This window comes from Aptenodytes patagonicus, chromosome 3 (genome assembly GCF_965638725.1).
Source record: "Aptenodytes patagonicus chromosome 3, bAptPat1.pri.cur, whole genome shotgun sequence".
Lineage (NCBI taxonomy): Eukaryota > Metazoa > Chordata > Aves > Sphenisciformes > Spheniscidae > Aptenodytes > Aptenodytes patagonicus.
Window position 1 is genome coordinate 61,662,532 of NC_134951.1, and position 20,006 is coordinate 61,682,537.

Below are 20,006 nucleotides of genomic sequence, written 5' to 3' on the forward strand. Positions count from 1 at the left end.
AAGCTTATCAATTGGTGATGTCGAATGTAGAGGTAAAGGTAAGAGACTGAACGTGTGGAAATAGCAGTCAGCAGACCTGCGGTGAAAACAATACTCCTGAGCCAAATGTTCCAGTAAGAAAACCAGGTGATTTCCATTTTAGAGTAACACAAGAGTTGGCACGCAGACTCATAGGCCTGGTAATAAGAATGCCGATCTTGCTGATCTGCAAAGTTGTCGGAGACTCACAAACCTGGAATGCTCGTTTAACAAATGACAGTAAGTCATCCAGGCCCTTTAGTTTGACCTCAGGAACTCGCAAGGCTTTAGAACAAACTTTGAGAGAGGTGAATTAAAGATACAGAAATAAATAGGCAAGTGGATAAAAATTCAAAATGATTGGCTGTGCCTACTCTGATACATTTTGTAGAGATAAATTCCAACACATGAGAAGATCTTGTCTAGATTAAAGACGGTGCTGGCACTAGAGCACATGGGTATAAACTGTTCATGAATAAATTTAAGCTTAAATTTCAAGAGCCATTGCAAAGTAAGGTTTCAGAAGAGCTTTCAGTAAAAGCCACAATGGCAAACAATGTAAGCTGTTTTAAAATGGATCTTGGTATATTTGGTGGAATTAGTATCTGTGATAGCAAGGGATTGTGCTCAGAGACATTACCAATTCTGTGCTGCTCACATGCAGAATCATGGGTAACGTTATTCCAAGATTAAACCTTCTATGTACAATTGATATACAAATATAAAATAAGTGTTTCTTACCAAAACATAGATCTGCCAAAAATAACATTATTATTGTCTTAATTTTTGCAATGGTTTACATGAAAGGTATCTGAATATGCAGTTAGCATGTTTTAATGCCACATACAAAGTCCAAAATACAGGTGCATGTACTGCATGTGCATAACTACTATTAAAATTATTTTCTATCTTCCCTGTTTGTGTTTTTTTAGGAAACAATAATGCACAACCTTTTCCTTTTAAAAAGAGACAGCTTTCACTAGTAAGAAAGAAAATTAGTTTATTTGCAAACAGTGACTTGGAGGCAGTAAAGAAATGTGGAAGTGCATATATCAGTTAAAGTTCAGTGGTGAAAGATGTATATGTTCATATTTATAAAAACACATATAGAGAAGATATATTTTACTTTTGTTTCCTGTTTGCAAGTGTACTTGTGGTTTGCCTTAATTAGTAAACCAAGAAAGATTAGCAAAGCTTAAAGCCTCAGCTTAAACTTCTCATAGGGTTTTCTGTTAAAAATTTCTCTCCAGGACTACCTCTGTCATAGTGTTATTTTCCACAGGAATGGTCATCATTTGAATAGAGACAGAGCTAGCTGAACCTGCCAGCACATGTAGTAATTGCCCTCATTTTTACAACAGCTTAACACCCAAGTTGACAATGATTCAAAGAATTCTGCGTTGATACCCATGACCCTAAATCCCTCAGTCATCTCTAGAGCGCTGTATTTTAATATTGATCTTGATACAGTGTATGAATAACTACCAAAACGCTCCAGAGCCCTAACAGCATTCACACTTGAAAATTAAAAAATAGAAGTTTGAACAATTTACATCAAATTAGGATTCAGGAATTCAGCTCACTGCTCTTCCTCCATTGGATTAGATTTTGGCTGTCATTGGCATATGTGAGCCAGTCTTGATTGATTGATTTATTTATTAAACTTTTTTCCACACAAGCACACATGTGGGCACGCACACACCTTTTTAAGAAGGCATTACGTTGTTGTAAGGTTATATCTCCTGACATTTTTCTTTCGAGATGGTTATAATCCCAAACTGTGATACAGTGTCAGTTCAGTTTGTGGATTCTGCCATCTTGAATGGTGGAAACTTGACAAGATCTGCTATCCTTGTAAAACTTCACCAGAACTGATCTGTGCAAATAGGGCAAATGTAAAACTGGGGGGGGCAGGGAAGTTAAAAAAAAAAAAAAATAAAAAAAAAAATCCCAAATTAGTTGCCAAGTATAAAGGTCTACATAGTGAGTTTGTCCCCAACAGTGGTCAATTTGAAATAAGATCTCACTCACTGTGTATTTCCAGTAATCATTGTTTTAGACACTTCCTCAGTTAAGTGTTGTATCTGAACCTTTGCTTAATAATTACCAATAGATGTATCCTTCACCAATTTATGCAGTTCCTAAATTATTTATAGTTTTTGCTTCCACGTCATCTTTGGTAGAGGCTGTAGGACTTCATTATGTAGATTTCACTATGTTGTGTAAAGTACTTTCATCCTTCTGTTGTGTGTTTGTGTGATTTGGTTTTTTTGATAGATTGCTGATAATTTCATTCGTTACTACTTTTATCATAAAACTGAGTAAATAATAGCTTGCTTACCCTCTCAATCTTTCTTTTATAGACCCTCCATTAGATTCTTCTTTGTCATGATCTTTGATATTTTTTTGTTGCTTTGTTTTGAACTGAAGCTTCCTAGTCATAATCAGTTAAGATGAAGTTGAAAATCGAGAAATGTTAAATTCCAGTTAGGGATCACGCCTAGGCTCAGAGATGTCCTGGTAGCTAGAACTGTAAATGTTAATACATTAAAGCTTTAACAGGCAAGAGTGGAGCATTATCATTAGCAGGTGTTACTGTACATTCTGGGAGTCAGCAGAAGATGTTAGAAGGAGGAGATGGTAACAGAGAAATAGGCCATTAGAAGCATAGTCTCTAAATTTAAGTAACATATAGCAAGAAATAAAGGTTGGATTTCCTGTAGTAAAATGCCTCTGCTATTTGGCTGAGTAGTGGAAATTAAGAGGACATTATCTTGGCTGTCAGTGGGAGAGTGGTGAGGTGTTGCTAGATTTTCTTCTATGACTTTTTATTTTATTCTCTTGCTATGGAGAAGAAATACTTATTTAAGCAAATGTGGTGATTTTGTAGTGAAGGTTCTTTGGCTTGTTTCTACCAAGTCTGGGTGGGTGGGGTGCGTAGAAAGGAAAGAACACTTCATGGCAGGCTGGCATGCTATCGTGGTTTCTGTTGAGAACCAAATGTTTGTGCCTACAATCACAAACTGTTCTGTAACAAAAATAAGGGAAAAGCATTTATGGCAGCATAAATTCAAGCATACTTTTCTTCATAAACCAATGGTTTTGTAAAGGTAATAGAAATCACAGGGAGAAGAAAATAAATTGGGAGCAGAAGTGGTCTCCAAACTTGATGACATTTCTCTCCCCTCTTTAGCCAGCATATTTTTTGAGAAACTTTGTCTGTGACCAGTACAGTACGGTGAAATTGCTTTTATCCTTCAGTCCCAGTGGACTTAGAGATGTCATTCTCATTGTAATTATTTGACAAAGTTCTTGAAGGGAGGATGTTTGGTTGTAACTGGAGTTAGTGATGAATTGCACAGAAAGGAAAAACATGTTCAGCTGTCTTAAATGTACTTAAGATGCCACTGAAGGACCACCTGAATTCAGCTGGGTGAATTATTCAAAATCAATTGCTAGGTACTTCATGGATATGTAACAGGACACAACATGTAATGATGCTATTAAAGCAAATGAAGTTTTTTGCATGGTAAACAGCATTTCAAATAGGATTCTGAAAGCAGCCTGTTTTCAGATCTGACTGACATGCACTCCTGTCCCAAGACAAAGCGCAAGATTTACTTTATGTATGCATGGCTTTGAGCACCACAGAAGGAAGCATGCATTTCTAGGATCCAACCTTCATTAGCAACTTTATCATTTACATTGGTCTGATTTGTAAGAAGTCTCCTATATATACTTGATGGGACTCTTTAAAAACAGATGCAGACTTGTATTAGAACTTAAATCTACATAGATATGACTGTTTTAATTTGTAAGTAGATACTTTTAGTGGCTTTGCTGCTTAAACATATAATGATATTTAGAATCAGAAGACAAAACTTTTTAGTTCTCATATGCTAGTGATTAAATTTGTTTTTTAAAACTCTTCTATTAATTTTTTACATGGCAAAGAATTCTCTAACGATTTGTGGGGTTTTGTATATATTACCTTAAAACCCGCAACCAAACCCGAAGTTATGCAAGGGAAAAATATTCCCTCACACTTCCCTAAATGTTTCCTCATTTTGCAGAAAAACATCATTCTCTGTATCACAAGTAATGCAACTCCTCTGAGACACCTGCAAATACAGTTATTAGATTACCACAGTTGTCTAAATCTTCATGCTGAGCAACCCAGTAGAGAAATTGTTTATTAATTTGAGTAGAATTGTAAAAAGGTTCCCTTTTCAGGCTTGTTCTATTTACAACTGTTTCTCTTTAAGTTATCCTTAAAAACTAGCTTTGAACATTACCAAACTGGCTATCATAACCTACTGCTGCGTTCACCATGTGGACTAATGACCCAAGATATTATTCAGCTCTGAGGCAAGTTTTACATTTGCTCTCTCTGCTAGCAGTCCTGGAGCTAACAGACATAGGACAGTGAATCTTTGGGAAGTTCAGTGCCTGCAATAAACGTCCTTAGTCTCAGCAGCATTTCTTGGTGTGTCATAATTCCCTCTCTGATTAAGAACCTCATAATCCTTCACACTACGACAAACAGCGTGTGTCAAACTGGAATTGGATATAATGTTCAATTCAGACATGTAAAATGGAGTGTTTTACAATTGTTTCATACAATGCTGATAAAAATAATTGGAGTAAGAGGTACATAGCTGCTGCTTTGCAGTGATTGCTGCTCTTGGTACTCTTACTGGTGGTAACTTGTGCAAGTCTTGTTCACCTTGTGTTAACTTGTTCCTTAATTTTAGTTTACAAAGGTAAAGAAATATAAAGGATTTAAATGTGGTAGATATATAAGGAGAAAAGGTATTTTGTTTTGGTTTTAAAGCTTAACCTTTAGAAAGAATGCATTGATAACCAAAAGAAGATACTGTCCTATGACGATGGAAGGCCATTTTATCCTATAAGATCTTGGAACTACACAATACTCATAACTTCATATTCACAGGCAGAAGGAAAAAGACACTCGGTCATGCTTTATTTCAGCTCTGAGTTAGTTTGTCATATGTAAGTAAACAAGTTCTGAAACTGAATTAGCTTAGGAACCGTTCTTCGTGTCTGCAAAGAAATTACTCTAGTCAAAAGCTAGCTTAGCCCTTTCTGCAGACTCTGTTTCTGTGTACTTAGTCACCAGTTCAGTGGTTGAAGTTTTTAATAATTTTGGTACCAAACATCAATTTCCTAACATTCTAATTACATGGTTATTAATAAAGTAAAGAGTTCATACCTTAAAACAATCTTTTATAAGCTTTGCTTTGAAATGGTTAAAGGCTCTGGTAATGTTTTTAAATGTTTTTAATTGCTCATTTTCGGAGTTTTCTTGAGGTTTTCCATCACTCTACATTCCTTCTCCTGTCTGCACTTGAATAAGTTATCTGACAACCTCTGTGTGTATAGAATGCAGTGCAGTAGAGTCCCAAGAAGGTCTACCATTAGGATGCCTAGCAACTAGAGTAATATCGATAATATTTGCCAATTTTTTTCTTCTAGGAATTAATGTTTCCCACCCACAACACTCCTATGAAATTTAAAAGCTATCAAAACAGAGCATGAAAAGGACCAATTCATTTAACTGCTGTAATTATTTCCAAAATATCTCATTCTTCCTTCAGACTGCCCAAATTAGTGGTTCAGGTTATGGAGAGGTTTACATCATTATTGAATGAAGTAATCCATTTACTGAAATCTGATACAAGTGACTTGAGAGAGGGAAGGGCAGGGGAGAGAGAGGTAATGAACTCACTTTTCCTCCCTTTCTAAAGGTGATCTTTCAAACACATGCTTAACTTAGAGAATTGCTTAATTTCAAATCCCTGATCAGGCTGCTGGGGTATCAGTAAAAATGCTTGCCCTGCTGCGTTTTCAAACAGCTGAGACAGGTGACATCTTTGATCCAACCGCTCAGCCAACACAGCCAGGGAGATGCTGCTGTTCAGTTGAAAGCATGCAACGCAAGAAAGATAACTTGGGTTCAAAGTTCAGTTTCAACTTCAGTGTTTCCGAAGGAGCCCTGCCTTCTCTCCATGCGTTTCTACAGATCATGAACTCATCAGAAGTGAAGAATGTGAGCACGCTTTATTTGTTCTCAGTCTTATGCTCCAGCCGGTGTGCTGCACAACCTTGCTGCCTTGCTCATGTAAGAGCAGCAACATATCCTTTTTAAATGTTGATCCAAAATAGACTTGGCTGTGGTTTGATTTAGACCTAAATCACAACTGTACACGAGGACTTCACCATAGCCTTTTAAAGCGAGCAGAAGCATATTTAGAGGTGATGGTCTCATCACTCTGAGCTAACCTAAACTCTCTCCAAGATGCTGGTTTGCTTGGCATCTTTCCAGGCTGGTTGCTATGCAGTAGGATTCCAGAGAAGCCAAATGATAGTAGCTTTATAGCTATCACGTTCCTGTCGGTGCCTGAGGGATTTCAGAATGGAAACAGAAGTAAATGCAAGCTAACTGTTAATGTACAAAATGAGCTGTACTCAGAGAGTTGTGGTGGGTGAAGAGGGCAGAGAGAAATGTGTGCAGGGAGCTGGCTGAGTGGTGATAGCTCCTAGCTGGATTTGTAGGATGAATTTACAAATAGGAATACTGGTAAAGTATTAAAAAAATGAACCAGCGTTTGGGAGTCTGGTATGGAAATATTTATGGATGGTTGGAAAGGGAAAAATAAAATGCCTACTTTGCATTGTTTAATGAATTTTGCATTTCAGCTGGAAAACTACTCATTACACCCCTAATACTGGTCCTGGGACTGGCACTGGGAGCCATAGCTGTTGTAATAGGTAAGAGTTATATATGTGAATGAGTCTAATTCTGATTTTGCAGTGGCTTTCTGTATGACATCTGAGTATTTTCATCTCAAAGAGATGGACACAACGTACAAATTTCATAGATACCGTTTTAGTATAAAGCACATGACTGTTTTCTAAAAAATTTGTCTTTAGAATCTTTTTTTTTCGTACTTGCATTTTATGCCTATTAGCTTTATTTTTTTTCCCCAATGATTTGGTTTTCTGAACCAAAATCTTTAACTAGTCTACTTAAACTAGTAAAAAGGCCAGAGTAATTTAAACATAGTCCTGGAGCTTGGCTGACTTGGACCCTCCCTTTAATCACCCCAGTGGATGACAATTCTAAGATCTTGGCCATGTACATGACAAGATTTTTGGAGCACTAGGCATAGTCCCAAGAGCCCTCCAGCTTGAAGATGCAACAACAACAACAAAGCAGCAAATTGGGATGAGTCAATCTCAAAATCTGATTCAGTGCATAGGCTGCCAGATTGGATTCCATCACAAAAAACAGTACTGTGAACTCATCTGATACAGTATCAAAGCTCTGTTAACGTGGTTGTATTAATGTGGATGTAGTTATTCTAGCAAATCTGCTCTTTGCCTGGCTTAACTGAATTCTCCCGCAGAAATGAAATAAGCCGTAACGGTAAATGTATAACTTTGCTCATGTAAGTGTATATCCACTATTTATGTTGGCAGTAATACATCAGTCAGGGATCATGCTGCTTCACAACTCTTCACCAAACTACTTACTCCACTGAAAATTTGCAGTGTGTGCCCAGCCGTGAGGCATGTGGGGATGTGGCACCTTTATTTTGACATAATAAAGCCAAAATATACCAGGATAGTTACATTAATAAGGTTGTATATAACCAAAATACCATTACAGTTTTTCTAGACTACATCAGGCCAAATAAGGAATATTGCTAATAATTTCAGTATTTAGGCTAAGAATACATATCTTTTTCCTGTATCAATATTCTGAGTTGGGTTCACTGAAGTTAATGAGAGAGAGAGAGAGAGATCTTAAATATTCTTTTTAGTGGCATTTTTATGCCAAAAATATAGGCAATAAAGACTTCTTAATGCCAGTAAAGCTTATTTTGCTCACCTATCTGGTATAATCTATGTTGGGAAAAAAACACTGTTTTGCTTATATTAAAAATTAAGAGGGTTTTGCAGTAATACAATAGCAATAATACCCAGTATGCCATTGAAGTCCCATCCTCGGTATGGCCAGATGAGATACAATCAAGAAGAGCAGCATGAGCAGTTCCAAAAGCATTGATAATTTATAGGAAAGTTTTGGTTTTGATGTAATTACAGCAATATTTATTGCCAACGTAACTGTTAAAGTAATCTCGGTATCACAGCTGAAAACCGTTTTACACCATTTCATAGAATCATAGTATCATTAAGGTTGGAAGAGACCAACCGTCAACCCAACACCACCATGCCCACTAAACCATGTCCCTAAGCGCCTCATCTACACGTCTTTTAAAGACCTCCAGGGATGGGGACTCCACCACTTCCCTGGGCAGCCTGTTCCAATGTTTAACCACTCTTTCTTTTTCCTCATGTCCAATCTAAACCTCCCCTGGTGCAACTTGAGGCCATTTCCTCTCATCCTATCACTAGTTACTCGGGAGAAGAGACTGACACCCACCTCGCTACAACCTCCTTTCAGGTAGTTGTAGAGAGCGATGAGGTCTCCCCTCAGCCTCCTTTTCTCCAGGCTAAACAACCCCACTTCCCTCAGCCGCTCCTCATAAGACTTGTTCTCCAGACCCCTCACCAGCCTCGTTGCCCTTCTCTGGACACGCTCCAGCACCTCAATGTCCTTCTTGTAGTGAGGGGCCCAAAACTGAACACAGTATTCGAGGTGCGGCCTCACCAGTGCCGAGTACAGGGGCACGACCACTTCCCTACTCCTGCTGGCCACACTGTTTCTGATACGGGCTAGGATGCCATTGGCCTTCTTGGCCGCCTGGGCACACTGCCGGCTCATGTTCAGCCGGCTGTCAACCAACACCCCCAGGTCCTTTTCTGACAGGCAGCTTTCCAGCCGCTCTTCCCCAAGCCTGTAGCGCTGCATGGGGTTGTTGTGGCCGAAGTGCAGGACCCGGCACTTGGCCTTGTTGAACCTCATACAGTTGGCCTCGGCCCATCGATCCAGCCTGTCCAGGTCCCTCTGCAGAGCCTTCCTACCCTTGAGCAGATCAACACTCCCACCCAACTTGGTGTTGTCTGCAAACTTAACTGAGGGTGCACTCGATCCCCGCATCCAGATCATTGATAAAGATATTGAACAAGACCGGCCCCAAAACTGAGCCGTGGGGAACACCGCTCGTGACCGGCCGCCAACTGGATTGAACTCCATTCACCACAACTCTCTGGGCCCGGCTGTCCAGCCAGTTTTTTACCCAGTGCAGAGTACACCTGTCTAAGCCGTGAGCTGCCAACAAGGCTATTAAGCAAAGCAAGGACCCTGGTGCCCGTAGTAGTCTTTTGTTATATGTTGTTACTGTAGTGGTGTCTGAAAAGGAAGTCTTTCACCATTTCAGTTAGCTGGTGGCAAGAGAAAGGGGGAGATGCTTCTCCTTTGGGTTTGAAAGAGTACCTCTTATGACAAACTATTTTTCACTTGAATAAATCTGATTGATTTATTTATTTATTTTTCCTTTTACAGCTTCCTTTCTCTCAAAAGACTTTTAAGAATAAATAGTGCCCTGTCCAGGCAAGGATAAACATTTGGTATTACTTCACAATAGATGAGGATGTTTGTAAAAATAAATAATACTAAAAAAAAAAAAAAAAAAAGCTATAATATGCTGCCTCTATTGCATGTGAAACTGGTTAAAAGCTAGTTTAGTTAAATCAGCCTTGCATTTAGATCTATGGATAGCCAGAGTGCTTTTAAAAAAGTTTTAAGTTTGTATCTTACACAAAACAGTATGGTTGAGGAATTAATTTGTCAAAGTAGGGTTAGTGGGAATTTGTTGTAAACAAAGTGTAGCTTAACTTGTTACCAAAGAGACTGTTGCAGGCTAATATTTTTTTCTGCTTGTCTAAATTCTTGAGACATGGAAAGCTGCATCTGAATATTCTACGTACATTGAAAGAACACAATACACACACAAAGGATTGCATTTAATTATGGTTTTCTTCTTATTTTCTTCTTTTGGCAGGTTTATTTGTGTTTCCTATCTATTGCCTTTGTAAAAAGCAGAGGAAAAGGTCACGGACAGGTATGCCCTGGTAAGGATGGACCTTACTCACCTGAACTGAGCTGGTCCTGCAAGGGCTATACGCGCTTTGTGCAACAGAGCAATACAGTGCTGGTAACAGCGTCAAAGCCACCGCCCTGGAAGAAGAATGGGGGATCTCCTGCCATCTTCCCTCAGCCGAAAACACTACTGCAGACCAGAAAGCCTCTTTGCTCTGGTGCACTCTGAACAAATGGGCCCCCTGACTGCTGCTTTTTAAATGTTTTGGGTTTTGTTTTTTTTAATTATTACTTTGGAGGGTTTTTTTGAGTCTGAGTTTCTGAACTAGACAATCAAAGTCTGTATTGTAGCCACAACTCTACTACCGATTTGGCCTGTGAAGAAAGCATTTAACTGTTAACATGTGCTCCGTTTAACTTCAGTGTCAGCCTTTAAGGGGGAAATGCTTAGAAGTGTTTGGACTCTTACTGTATACTGAGCATACTACTTTTGGTATTAAAAACTACTTCTGTAAATAACTTCCATCACACAGCATTCTGTTCAGCATACCGAAACCCCGTTACATGCCAGAGCATGACAGCTGGTTATCTTCTGAGTCTTCCTGCTAGTGGGCAAGAGTGTAGATTGCCGCCGCCAAACTGCAGTGCCTCAGAGGGAAATATCCTTAGTATTGAAGCTCCATGATAGTTACAAGTACGCGGACTGGTTTCACTTTAGTATTTGATTTATGGCAGTCTATTAATATTGATTGGGGGGGGGTGGGGTGTGTGTGACAGATTTGTTAGAAGAATACAGCATTTTGAAACTCTCCCAGTACAGAAAAAAATTGAAGGGTTTAGATAGCAAGAAGTATCAGTGGCCCGTTCTGTCCCAAGACATCCCTGAAGTGTTGTGCAGAATGTACAAGGAAATGTGTTTGCAGGGAAGCTGGAAACCTGCTCTTCTGTTCCGACTTGGCATGTAATACACATGCTACACACGAGTTGTGTGAAGATTGAGTTGATGAAATTTTATAACCAAAGTAGCATGTTTTGTTTGTTTGTTTTAAGTAGGCTACATATGTCTTGGAGCACCTACTGATGTCTCATGAGGAAAATCTGTGAATTTTAGGTAGGGGGGAGGGGTCATGAATTCTTAGGAGACCATGTCATTCTTATTCTCTGCTTCCGGTGTTTCTCCTCCTGGCACGTTACAGATCTGAAGAGAATAGCTAGCCTTGCTCTTTTTTCCTCACTTCAGAGTACCACTGTTTGCTACCAGACCTCTTTCTCAGCGCATCGCCACAAGAGCAATGTAATTCAGCGTTAGGAATCAGCTACTGAGAATTTTTTCACTTTTAGTTATAATCCAAATTTATCATACAAATATAACTTAAAAGAAAAAAATACAATAAAATAAATTTGTGTAAGCAGAACACTGAATAAAAAAAGGAACTGAATAAGAGAAATATCTACTTTATACTTTAAAAATACGAGCTGATCTTAAAGAAAGAAGATTGGATTTGTACGGTGAAGGTACTTTTTTTTTCAGTGTGTGTGTTTGAAGATACGTGTGTGTGTGTATATGGGGAGAGGGGGAAGCAGGGAGATGAGCAGTGTCCTAAAGAGTCTACACACTTCAAAATTTAGGCCCACAAATAGCATACCATTTGAGAGGATGTACTTTGCACTGCTTTCTTTGAAAATTGTTATTAAATGTGAATCTAGTTGTAGTTTTTAAGTAAATAGTATTCTGCCCCACCAACGTAGTACTGTCATAAGATACTCGCTTTGACTTCAAAGCCTCAGCGGAAGAAACCGATAAATTTTGTTGACTTGGAAACACAAATACCAGCTTACCATAGTTGGTTAGTATGCTTGTTTTCTGTCAGCTTCTGGTTTTGTTTTCTTGGTTTTTTTTCTTGTTGAAACAGTGTGTACAAGCACACCATAGTAGTCAATGAGTACTTAATATTTCCATTTGAATTTAAAGGCATGTTGACCCTGTTGTCCTAACGGAAGAAATAGTACCTTTCTAAGATTTGCAAATTAAGCGGGGAAGCAATGACACCTACAAGTAAAGTTCAAAGCATATTGTCAATGCAAATCCACCTGTTAATTGGATTTCTTCTTCTGTGACACATCAGTTTTCTATTTGTGTTCTGTCTGAGGTTGGAAGCTGCCTTAAAATCGGTCTTGTTTTTGAGTGTGTTTTCTGAGGCTATACATATCAGTTGTCTTTGGCTTACTCAGGGATTTTTATTCCTTTCTTTAAATGTCAAATAATGAAGATATTTTTGTATTATTTAGAAAAACCTTCGGACCTCAGAGAGTGAGATATCAATAGATAGATTTGGGTTTGCAATGCAGTCTGTAATACGGTGTGAAACTATTCCACTTGAGAATATTTTAGTACTTGAGATTATCTGTAATTAACTATACAGTGGATTAATTCCCTTTCTTTTCCTGGTTCTTTATAAATATGCGAGATATTCTTACAGTCTTTGTAGCTGTTTTTACTCTGCCGTGTTTGCCATTTTTAGTTTCTGATGGGAGTTCACCAAGATCTGAAATTAAGATGCTAGAATAAAGAGCGTAAAAGGGAAGATAATAGATCTGCACTTATGTATATTCAGAAAGCATGTCATTGTGGGTGGAGGAAAGGAACACACATTTCAGCTCCTACATTATCATTTCATCTAGGCCATTTTGATTTTATCAGAACAGATTAAATCAAAGGGAAATGGTTCTTCATTTTCTACACATAGCAAAATGAGGCATCTTTGACCTTGTAAAGATGAGAAAGTCTAATCTTGCTTTCTCTGTAGAAAAAAAAAAATAGGTATGACAACAATATTTGCTTTTGCTTTTCTGTAGAACAGGAAAAAATTCCAAGAGCCAAGCAGAGTAGGGATATGGAAGTCTTTTTCCATCCATATAAAAATATTCCCACTTGAATAGTACATAAATACAATTTTTCGTCACTATTATGTAACATAACTGAAATATGAAAAGTAGTTTAGTACAAAACTTCATTCAACAAAATGTTAGCTTTTAAACAGCTCTTCTCATATCATAGGAAATCTTACATACATCAAAGTTGTCATTTTTTTACAAGCATTAATTTATCAGTTTGAAAGAAATGGAATGAACTTTGTAAGGAAATTCAAGGAAGTTTTTCTTTCATTGTGTAAACGTGTTTTGGTTTTTGTAACTGTACTCTAAAGAAACCATCAGACTGTTCTACTCCATCTTTATTAGCAGAAAACTTCATCAGGCAGCTGAATTAACCTGCTAAGGCAGATCTTATGCTACTGCATGCTGGTCATCAGGATTGCTTTCACCACATTTAGTATTTAAGATTATTTATCCTTGTGCAAAGTTCTTGCTCACCGATACCTGTATTCAACTAGGAAATGCTGACATCCATTCTACGCTCGCCTTCTATTTCTAGCTTGCCTGGAAATGGATTTGCCCACGGGCTCAGGCCTCCTTGCAGCGTGCAGTCGGGGCTGGTGCCCTCCCCACAGCGCTGTACTGTGTGTGCCCAGTCCCCCTCCCGCTGGGGAGGGCTGGCTGGACATGCCAGTCGGGTGGCATGTCTTTCCTTTTCTCCATTTTCTCTGCTAAGAGTAATTAGTTGTATTTCATTAATTGGGTCAAGTTTCGGGGCTGCTCAACCCTGTCGGTGGCAGGATGAGTCTGAGTGCTGTGGCCTCTCAGAGCATAGTTAGGTATATTTGCAGAGCTTATCCAGGAGCTTGCGACTGGAAAATAATAATTAAGCTTTTCCTTGTGTCACTTTATTAGCCAGTGAGAAGAAGAAACTGCGTAAGAATACAAGCAAGAGGCAGAAGTGCAATTCTGAGTAGCCTTCTGCTCTAGTTGACCCATCAGTTTTAGTTCCATACAAAAAAGTCTGTTAGTCTTCAATTCTCACCCCCTCTATAATAGACAGCATATTCATATCTTTCAAATGTCATTAAAATACAGTGCACTTTGAGTGATCTATTATCTTCCTTTGGGGCAGTGCAAATGTGTAACCAAGGGAGGATTTTGATGTTACTAATGCTAACTTCGTAACTCTTCCTGGTATGTTAGGGGTTTTTTTTAATTTACATCTATTTAATGGTTCTGAAAGTTTGAGCAACATGAAGTTTTACTTTGTTAAAAATATTAATTCGCAGGGACTATCGCCAATTTGACTAGAAGGTGTTTTGGATCACTATCAGGTATTTTTCTTTAGCCAAGGGGCTTTCTGCTCTTCCAAAGACTGCTTAGCTTAAGTGATGTTAAGTGGTGTGTAGGTAGGGCAGTGATTCTGTCAGAGGATACAAATTCTCCAGTGACTGAATGGTTTCTCTTGCCAGTTAGATCTGAGAAACTGTTTCATATTCAGTGGCCAAATAGTTTGCCATGCAGACTGAGTTTTTTAAAATTTAGTTGTGGTGTTTTGTTTCTTGAGCAAAGCTTGCATCATTCATAATGCTTGGTATGATAATTGTGTAGCTCCAAGTTGTGGATAAGAACCATGGGTTACTGTTACTTTTACAATCTATATTAGACCTCTGATTTTGCTGATGGAAAGAATCCTACCTGAGGAAACTATTAGAGAGATAATTTCTTAGTTTCTTTTAATTTTGCAGCCTTCTCGTTGCAGCGGGTCAGCTCCATTCCTGACATCAGTCATAGTCCCATTAAACCAGAGAAGTCGTACCCATTTTTATGCCAGCACAGAATTTGGCCCCAAATACTTTGATAAAAATACCTGGAAGCATGTTGATAGCCATTGTGCAGCAACTTGAAGATCTGGTTCACTTCTGAAGTGCAAACTACTATGGAGCCGGTCCTCTCACTCGCAGAGTGATACTAGTGCTCTTCTAGTAAGTGCAGGAGAGGGCAGGGAGTAGGGGAGAATTTCCAAACAGCATTCTTATTAAAGTAAATTATCAGGGGAAGGAATACTAGCTTTTAATATAATAAGAGACCTTCTTAATGCTTTGAGTCACCAATAAAGTTAGAAACAACATCCATAGACGGTGTTAAATAACATATCTAACGTTCTGCTTTCTTTAGTGTAACAGATATTAGCACAGTGTAAGAATTGGAATTACAGCTGTTCAGTATTTTTCGGACTTAACACATAAACTTGAAAAAGAGGGCACACAGCATTTAAAAAGTTATGTTGCCAGTATGTTTGGTGGCTTGTCTTGCTACTGTTACATGAAAAAACAGCTGAGCCTTGATTCAACTGCAAGACTAGCAGTGTTTTCACTTAAGTACTGCTCAAGCTATAATACAACACCCCCAAACTTTTTTCTTAATAAAACTAACAAATGCAGCTTGTTGCAGTTATACAGGACTGTAGCTTCCTGGCTGATTCTTCCTTATTCTGTGCATAAGGGCTCAGGATCTATACATTCTCTCTCTAGTAAGGAGTGGAGTGCTCATATTAGGCAATTAATCACCGATGCTCCTCTTAGCCTGACGGTGCAATACCATGAGGTAGGGAAATAAAAACTGATCTTAGAGTGCATGCTCTGATTTCAAAGGTAAAAATGTGTAATAAGCTTTAATTACTTACTGCATAGTAAAAAACAAATACATAAATGTCTAAGCATAATTCCAGCTGTTTTATTTCTAAATGATCTGTTTAAAAAAACAAAAAGAGTAGTTATAATAGCCATTAGTTTATTAAAAAATGCATACTGTGCAAAAGAAAACCTTTTTGTAGCTTGTTAGGCTTATCAACACTTGAAAAATTGATCTGAAGTGTTTGGGATGGATCAAAGTCAGAAGAGGAGAAACTTACTGTGTAAAAATATTTTATATTTTTAGCATAAACATGGATTTTGCACATACCTGCTTAACAGCAGTTGCATGCTAACCCCATTCAGTGTTTATCTTGTTGAAAACTTCTCAGACTGAAAACAGTATTGTTGAAATTTTAACCTACTGTCACTGAGCTTGATGTTACTAATACAATGCCACATTTACCTCATTTTTAGAAGAAAAATCTACTTATGGAATCCAAACAAGCTGTTCAGGTATTTTAAACCTGTCCTGTAAAAGTGCTGATGCAGTCAAGAAACATTTTCATGCCTTATGCAAGCTCTGGGTAAGCAGATGGATTCAGTCTTTAGTCATGGACTATATTTTTGCATAAAAAATGCACTCTTAAGAGGTTCTTCATATCAATTTACATTCTGGTGCTCCGTGTCCAGAAATTGCAAGGACAGGGGGGTTGATTTACATTTCACTATGTTTACCATCTCATAATAAAATGTTTACCATATTTCCATTTGTTATACGCTTTATTTCCAATGCTTTCCTTTCCCTTCCAAATATCATAATTTGAAACTGACTTGTGAAAACGGCTGAAGATGAAATTGAACCTGGAAAATGTGATCTCATAAGAAGTTGTTTCAGTAATGTTTTGCTGAGCTATACCAGCGAAAGATAATTTGTTGTATTTAAATTACTTAAAAGCAAAATGCTGAAATCTGTTTTTCTTCAGGGCTTTTCATTTTGCATTTTTTTGAATTTAAACACCGCAATCTTCTTTGTTACATAACTAACCATCTGAGTCCAAATAACTTTTTAAGGTAGTTGTTAATTCTTTTGACTACGGTAGAGATGAGAATAATAGGTGCTGAGAAAAAGAAAACATGAGCTCTCTTTCTTAGGAGGTTGTCCAAGCTGAACAACTTCTTAATTCAATGAGGAATCTTCCCCTGCCCCCATCTCCTTTCTTTTATATATTTTAAGAATTCCCTTTAAAATGGGGTTAATATGAATGGCAGGAGGTGAGGGCAGTGAGATGATAGATCACATCCTTTTTAGTGTACAGGCTTCTGGCACAACTAGAGTGCTGTCCAAAACACTGCGGATTCATTAAGAAAGCAATTTCTAACTCCACGTTTGGGCTATATACAAACTAGATACATCAGTGATTAGAACTTTCTGTAGTATATTTATTTGATGACTAAGAAGTTATAAAAACTGGAGGTAGGCAATACCCGTGTAATCAGCGCTTGAGTTCCAGTATTCAGTGTGTTTTGTATAATGAGAAATTTTAAATGTGTAAGTGCCTTATTGCTTGAAACAAATGAAAGGTGTTCCCCTCCATAGAGCAATAGGGGCATTTCTGTTACATGGACTCCTGCAGACAGATATGTTAAGCCAAAGTAGTCAATACTGGTTTGCTTAGAAAGTTGAAAAACGTTATGTTAGTGAAGAAGTTATCTTTTTACGAATTATAAAAGTAATCTGGCATGCCTATTTTAATTCTGCTGATCTCATTTCTGAGTTTTTTAACTTGCTGTTCACCGCCCCCCCACATCTCCCTTCAGACTTCTGCAGAAATGCATCTTACATGTTGTCAGAATGAGTTTGGTCTTCCAACATAACCAGCTAGGAGTTTTCAACCGCTTAAAGAAATGCAACTTTTTGGATAAGAGAATTCAGCTGAAGTTAGGTTAGACCACAACCTGTGGTATGTGTACCTTCAAACTCCAGGGCTCAGACAGGCCCTCTTTGCACTAACTCATGAAGATGGAAGCATAGCGCACAGAGATGCACTTGTAGCTAGGTCGCAACTTAGAGCAGTTCAACAGCATTTCGGTGGTATCCAACTTGAACTAACATACCCTGTTAATATAAGTTGGTAATTCCTCTGGGGTGGGTATCTTGATGCACTAAACCATCAAACAAGCTTGGTGGACCAGCTCTGGGATCTCTGCCCAGCCCTTCATTGCATGGTGGGAGGCATGATCTGAAAAAGTAGTCTTCGTTTTACCATCTTCAGACAGCTTCAAAATGGATACTGTAGGGTTTCTTTCTTCTTCTGGGATTACATCCTTTCCCAGAAGACAGTGGAATTTTACCTTTTATGACCTAGATTTCCTAAAGGACCTGTTTTTTCTTACTAACATTGCTCCCGCTTTTGTCCATCGATTTGAAGTCAGGTGCCAAGAATAAGCTACTTTTCTAAAATTATCTTGAATTATATGAACTTCTGGTAGAAATTATCTTTTAAAAAATATTGAAGTTATAAAAAGGTAATTATCAGAAGGAAATTGAGTTAATAATGAGGGGGTAAGAAGAAAAGTGATGCTTAGAAGGCCTATTTATTGTAGATTCGTGATGATAAAATGGTTTTACTATGCTCAGTTTCCTTCACTAAGAAGTTGTGAAGGAAGGAAGGAAGGAAAAGAGGGAGAAATGAAGATGAGAAGAATATCTCTTGGAACCTTTTCTTCTCCTGTAATTCCTGAGTCTCTCAGAACTGTAGGAGAGGCTTTTTTTTTTTCCCCTGGAGTTCTTAATTGGTAATATAGCTGTCACTTGCAGTGTTATTTCTTCATGAAGCATCACACATGAGAGTTTAATCAGGATTCAGCTTGCATATCTGAAGGTTTTGGTGATAGGGAATTTGATTTAAAGCCATACTGCAATAAAATTATAAATGAATTATCACTCTTGCAGATATCTTAACTTCTATTTCAGTATTATCTCCAATTTTTAGGCATTAAGTCATTCTATAACCCATTGAATAGGAGGCACCATGCATCAAAATACTTCTTCAGTCTTATGAGTTACTGCTTATTTTGAAAAGTTATTTCCTTAAATGAAATTCTTTACTCTTAAATCAGCAGGCACACAACCAAAATGCTGATAAGGTTTTTTCCATTATCTTTCTCTTGCATTTAGCTGATAACTATATTTGTTTGTTGCATAATATTGCAACAATGGTCTTCATGCTGTAATAACTTGACGAAAATATTCGGTAGTCTTGGGCAATATTTTACAAATAATCCATCTTCAAGTTGGTATTTTAAATGTATACCAATAATCACTGTTGAGTGTGCTACCTTTGTGGCTGCTTTAGTTTGTGTCAATGTTTTGTAACGATTATTTCTTGCTACCCTCTTCAGAGTGCCTTTTAATTTAGGAGGTCTAGAGACGGTTCACTGAAGTCTTCTGTTGAATCTACCATAGTAATGTCTGATTTTTAAACTTGTCCTGATGAATGTATAACTAAAATCCTGTTCTTTAAAAAGTTATAGTAGACACAGGTTGTATATGCACATGTACATGCATGGATACAAGGGAAGGTGTTCTGCCAATGTTTGTCCTGCTGGACAGGACCTTTTGAAAGTAAGTGTATTTTTTAACAGTTTTATTTTCAAAATGTTACCTCACTGGCATTCAGTAGTAGGTATGTCTCTGTACTGCTTCACTTTGCTAATTGCAATCACAATCATGGCAGGCAGTTTAATTTAAAAGCCTCTGCGATGAATCTGGTGTCCGTATTGAGAGTGAAGTTCGTAAGTCAAAACTTATGGTACTTCGTTTCCTTCAAAGGCATTCCTTTCACTTACACTGATATCCCAAGCCCCTGTTACCAACAAACTGAAAAAGTGCTTCCCCATGATGAAATGGAAGAATGTAAAGTAGCATTTGAATGCACTCCACCTGTCTTAGAATCAATATTCAGAAAGGGGGGGGAGGGGGGTGTGGATTTAATGAATTGTGGGAAGACCTATATTGTAGAGTTCGTTCACTTGCACACAAGGGGTTTTACAATGTCATCTAGTAACATCTACCTAATAAAGTTTTTGAAAAAGAAAAATAAAACTTGTCTGAATGTTTAACTCTTTTTCTTTAAAGGATTGTATGCATGAATGATAGCTGACCAGCTCCAAGGAGTCTTGCTAAAATCTATAATCTTTTTTGATTCTTACCCTAAAAAAAATCCCACCGAATGATTTAAACTTCAGAATCTTCGTGTTCACGAATACTGTATTACAGTCACTTCAGTCTTCAACTGCTTTAACACTGAAAATGAAACCAGAGGTAAAAAGCCAGTTTACTATATTGAATATTTTTATGTAAAATACTCCCTGCCATGTGGTGTCATCTCTGGGCTACTGCTTTCATTTTTAGAAGCATCTTAATATGCAACACAATTTTACCT

At 37.8% G+C, this 20,006-nt stretch overlaps 1 protein-coding gene across 1 annotated transcript in view; it reads left to right on the plus strand.

The window, feature by feature from the left end:
* Nucleotides 1–19,659, plus strand: part of RNF217 (ring finger protein 217) — a 71,576-nt gene extending 51,917 nt beyond the window's left edge. Inside the window, exons 5-6 of the mRNA XM_076333526.1 lie at nucleotides 6,739–6,810; nucleotides 10,011–19,659. Coding sequence (XP_076189641.1) covers nucleotides 6,739–6,810; nucleotides 10,011–10,084 — 146 coding nt within the window. The 3' untranslated portion in view covers nucleotides 10,085–19,659. The remainder of the gene's footprint in view (nucleotides 1–6,738; nucleotides 6,811–10,010) is intronic.
* Nucleotides 19,660–20,006: the final 347 nt, after the last annotated feature.